At 39.5% G+C, this 5,352-nt stretch overlaps 1 protein-coding gene across 1 annotated transcript in view; it reads right to left on the bottom strand.

Annotated features, from left to right (window-relative positions):
• gli1 (GLI family zinc finger 1) overlaps nt 1-5,352 on the bottom strand; it is a 64,005-nt gene that overhangs the window by 22,808 nt on the left and 35,845 nt on the right. Inside the window, exons 3-4 of the mRNA XM_079628735.1 lie at nt 4,720-4,919; nt 838-939 (exon numbers count right to left, since the gene is read on the bottom strand). Of these exons, the coding sequence (XP_079484861.1) occupies nt 838-939; nt 4,720-4,919 (302 nt within the window). The remainder of the gene's footprint in view (nt 1-837; nt 940-4,719; nt 4,920-5,352) is intronic.

The following is a 5,352-nucleotide window of genomic DNA, read 5'->3' as shown; positions in this document are numbered from 1 at the left end:
CTGGCGGACACACGGAGAGAGAGAACTCACATTTCATTTCTGCTCTTAGCAGCACTTTATAGTACGTTTCAATGCGCTAACATGTTAACAAACAATGAGCAATATTTATTGCAATATAACCTTTATTTATGTATTGTCAATGAACAATAATTAACAATGAACTAACAATAGTAGATTTATAAATTAACATTTATATCAGGGTTTGTGAGTTCATAAAACAGCTAATGATGAATTAAATCATAAAAATGTACAGTTAAATATTTAAAATAAAAATAAATGAACAATTGAAATTTTTACAATTTTAATTTGGATACATGCTTTTACATGCTTTAAACTTTAATTACTGCAAAGTTTCCAAAGCTGGAGTTAAACTAACAATTTATTAAAATAAATACATTTAACATGTAAATTTTTCTGTCTTTCTGTGTTTTCACTGTTATACGGTAGGGGGCGCTATTACACATCTTCTGAAAGAGTGCAGAATCTCCAATCAAAACACAGGAGAAGAAGCAGAAAAAAGCATTGCTCATGCATGCTGTAGTCTTTGAAAAAAATCACGATTTTAAATTTTTTTGTAAAAAAAAAAAATAATAATTTGTTTTTGATTAAAAATGTTAGAATAAAAGAAAAAGTAGAATTTTTTTTTTTGTTTAAAAGCAAAGGCTCTGTTCTTTCTTTCGATATATCGCACGAACAAAATATTCTGAGCCGGCGGGGAACGAGTTAAGTGCAACCATGTGACCATTAACCCACGCTAGAGATCCGCGAACATGCGAATGCGTTGTTAAATTATTGCAATATTAACTATATTAATATTTAAGTCTTGGCTTGACTCACCGTCTCCTGAGCCCATGAGTTCGGATCCCGACGGGTGATGATGCGTGAGTGTGTGATGAGATGACATCATGCTCGGGTTACAGTAGGGGGCGCCACTGACTCCTACAACAACAACACGGTTCATGCTTTTGACCTCGATATACATGATGCATCTACTTTATTTACAATTATAGGTTTTCAGATTCGATTTCCAATAATCAGATATTTTATCACACTTCTTTTAAAAGTAGTTCACTTCAGAATTAATATTTCCTGATCATTTACTCTCCGGTCATCCCAGATGTTCACGTCTTTCTTTCTTCAGTGGAACAGAAATGATGTTTGTGAGGAACACACTCCAGATGTTCTCCATATAGTGACTTCAATGGTCCAGCGGGTCGAAGGTCCAGATGTGAGTTTCCTTCAGCGTGATTACGTGATGTCTCTGCTCTTATTGTTAAAGAATCGTCAGTGACGTTATTCTAAAGAAATAGTCTAATAATCGAACAACTTCTGAAGCGGCGTTTCATGACGTCATCCACCTTCATATAGGGACAATTTTACAATTCAGCCAGTTCATCAGGGAGCAAATCAAGTCTACAGAAGAATTGAAAGTAAAATGGGTATTGAAGAGTAGATTTTTTTAATAACTTGTCTTAGGCCCTGTTTACACGAGAACGCTCGCGGGTGAAAACGTAAAAATATTGAATCGGATGTGCCTTTCGTTTAGACGGCGACGGCGTATTTGGGGCTTAAAAACGCAAAAAAGTGAAACCACCCTCCAGAGTGGAAATCTTAAAAGCGCTCCACCGTAAAGAGTGATAACGCAACGCCACTTTTGCCTTTTCTCTTCAGATCGTTTCCGTGTAAACACAACCTCCGTCTTTGCACGTTAGCTTTATAAACACTGGGTCGGTTCTTCACGCGTGACCTTTCAACCTGATGATGTAATGTGTGGCGCATCACAGCGAGTGCAAGTCCAGCATTAGTGGTTCAAAGTATATAATGTGTATTTTGTTATAAAATGTCCGCTGGTTTGTCTATATCAGGGGTTCCCAAACTTTTCCATGACGAGGCCCCCCAAACACCACGAGGTTCTGGCCAAGGCTTTTGCAGGATGTGTTATTGAACCCATCGACAATACTACGGCAAATGTAGAAATAAATAAATAAAACATCTGTTAACATCAGATTATGTGATGGTGTTTGATACCAGCCAATCAGAAAGATTATAGAGATTAAACCAATTTTAAAATTTTCGCGATTACAATTTTCTCGGCCGATTCCGATTTCTCATTGAGTTTGAGCCGCCGATACAGATTTTAGCCGCTTCCGATAAAAATTTTCGAACCACTTTACAGCGCACACAAATATTTATTTTCTATAATTCTTTTTTATAAAACACCATATACTTTTACCCAAACTGAATAATAAAAACAATTTTAAATGGGTAAATTTAATAAATATATCTATATTTTTGAGTCTTCATTTTCTTTTTTGACATAGCCTACTCCAGTTCTTGTTAAAACACACTAGACATGCAAATAATGTGCATTTTAGGCACTTTTTGTGTGAAATCATATTTATTTTGTCCATCAAAAGTGTGCTTTCACTTTAATTGACCCGCGCTTCACTCACGCGTCCGGTGTGAACGCACTCACTGATTAACATGCACGCTGAAAAAAATACGCGTTGCTTGCGCTTGCGGTGTGAACGAGGTGTCCTACATGTGTGCGGCCCGTGTGCGCGTGTGATGATGATGTTGCGCGATGTTAAAGGGTTAGTTCACCCAAAAATGAAAATAATGTCATTAATGACTCACCCTCATGTCGTTCTAAGCCCGTAAGACCTCCGTTCATCTTCGGAACACAGTTTAAGATATTTTAGATTTAGTCCGAGAGCTTTCTGTCCCTCCATTGAAGCTGTATATACAGTATACTGTCCATGTCCATAAAGGTAATATAAACATCATCACAGTAGTCCATGTGACATCAGTGGGTTAGTTAGAAGTTTTTGAAGCATCGAAAATACTTTTTGGTCCAAAAATAACACAAAATAAGACTTTATTCAGCATTGTATTCTCTCCCGGGTCTGTTGTGAATCTGCGTTCAGGACTCCGCAGTGACGCTGCTGACGGAAGACGCTGATGACGTGTTATCTGGTGCGCCCGAGCTTCGTTTACAGTCTGAGGGAGACGCACGCTATATTCAAGCTATTCTACATTGTTTGCGTGGATATCATTTCTTTAATGGTGCGTAAATGTGCATGTCACGGATGAGACACTTTTACAGCGTGCGTTTCCCTCAGTCTATAAATGAAGCTCGGGCGCACCAGATAACACGTCATCAGCGTCTTACGCCAGCAGCGTCACTGTGAAGGATTGACAACAGACCCGGGAGAGAATACAATGCTGAATAAAGTCTTATTTTGTGTTATTTTTGGACCAAAAAGTATTTTCGATGCTTCAAAAACTTCTAACTAACCCACTGATGTCACATGGACTACTGTGATGTAGGCATGTGCCGGTATCACTTTTTCATGCTGCGATTAATTGAGAGAGCATTTATCACGGTATACGGTATTATCACGATATTGTAATTTTACAAGAGAAACAGGTTAAAAAAAGAAACAAACTTCAGTTTTGTCCTTTTAGTAACTTTAATAACTTTTTAATGAACTAAAAGTAACATTGAAATCACTCGCGCCTGACGCGCTATTCGCGTCCGGTGTGAACGCACCATTACACAAAGGGAAACTGTCTTCGATCAGCAATCCCTCTGCATTTTTTTGGAACCCAAAATATTTCCAAACATCTGACTTTACCCTTTTTGAAGGGGGATAATTGTCGGCAGCGTTCCTCCTTCCGCCATTCTTCTTCTTCATGTGAGAATTTGAATGTGGCGCCAGTGCCCGTGGCGCGCACTGCGTGCAGTGTGATTCTACATGTGACGTGAACACTGTTTACATCCGGGTGCGCTCACGTGTTCTGCGCAGCATATACGCAGTGTTTGTTCAAGCGGTTGATGGAAAATAAGCTATAATGCACGTTCTAAAAATAAAAATTCGGATCTATTATTTTTTACGGTATTTTGAAGTGCCCACGATAACAATATCGTGTATATTCATTATCGTGATTTATCGAATTACCGAAAATCGGCACATGTCTACTGTGATGATGTGTTTATTACCTTTATGGACATGGACAGTATACTGTATATACAGCTTCAATGGAGGGACAGAATGCTCTCGGACTAAATCTAAAATATCTTAAACTGTGTTCCGAAGATGAACGGAGGTCTTACGGGCTTAGAACGACATGAGGGTGAGTCATTAATGACATTATTTTCATTTTTGGGTGAACTAACCCTTTAATCTTGCTGCGCCCGAGTGCATTTGACCGGCATAAAATCAGCATTTATGTCAGACTGATCGGCCGGTCTCCTAATCTCTAAAAGATTAGCATTAAAAGTATAATGTTCAGATAGGCTACGCTATGCGACAAATTATTATAATGCTATTTCATAACAATTCTCATAATAATATTAAAGCATTTATTTATTTATTTTTTCTTCCAACTTGCTGCGGCCCCCACTTTGAAAACCCCTGGTCTAGATAAGACTCTTATTCCTCGGCTGGATCGTGAGAGACTTTGAAGCTGAAACTCACATCTGGACCTTCGACCCGCTGGACCACTGAAGTCACTATATGGAGAACATCTGGAGTGTGTTCCTCACAAACATCATTTCTGTTCCACTGAAGAAAGAAAGACATGAACATCTCGGATGACGTGCGGGAGAGTAAACTATCAGGAGATGTTCATTCTGAAGTGAACTGCTCCTGTAATGTAGTCTTCCTCCGGACAGTCCAGCTCAGTCGACTGCATGATTAGTGAAGACAGTCTCACCCTCGGGTGGGGGCATCCCTCGGTGTCCCATCATGCCGTGCGGCGGGGGGGCGTGTGGCGGGCGCATGTACGTGTCCATACAGGCTCCAGGGGTCATGGAGGGGTTAAACATCCCCCTGCTATCCGGTGGTTGACCACTAGGGCGCGCCACACACACAGACGACACCTCGCTGTAGGGGGATCTCACTGACGGAGCCAGTCTACACACACACACACACACACACACACACACACACACACACACACAGCAGGGTTAATATTAGCATCAACTAACACTGAAACATTCACCTTAACAATCTGCATTGCATAAAGCGCTATAGAAATAAAGGTGATGTGCAACTGACATAAAACTGAAATAAAATATAAATATTAGATGTGGGGATGCACCGATATTAATTTTTTTTTAAAGATGTAAACATATGTACGGGTTGCACATCACTGAGAACCCTAAAAACACATATTGGTTATTTTTGCTTTTTTTCCTGAGCAATTTCGTTCTTCCGAAGCCCTTATTTTATTTCATTTCCACTAAAATGGATCAGATTCTCATCACATCTTCTGTCCAATCAAATGCTCTCTAGAATCTGAAGCTCCGCCCCCTCTGCTATAAACACCACCTGACCAAATCATGTG

This window comes from Phoxinus phoxinus, assembly GCF_949152265.1.
Source record: "Phoxinus phoxinus genome assembly, chromosome: 11".
In the NCBI taxonomy this organism is placed as follows: domain Eukaryota; kingdom Metazoa; phylum Chordata; class Actinopteri; order Cypriniformes; family Leuciscidae; genus Phoxinus; species Phoxinus phoxinus.
Note: the sequence above shows the minus strand (reverse complement) of the source record. Positions and strands in the feature narration are given on the sequence as shown.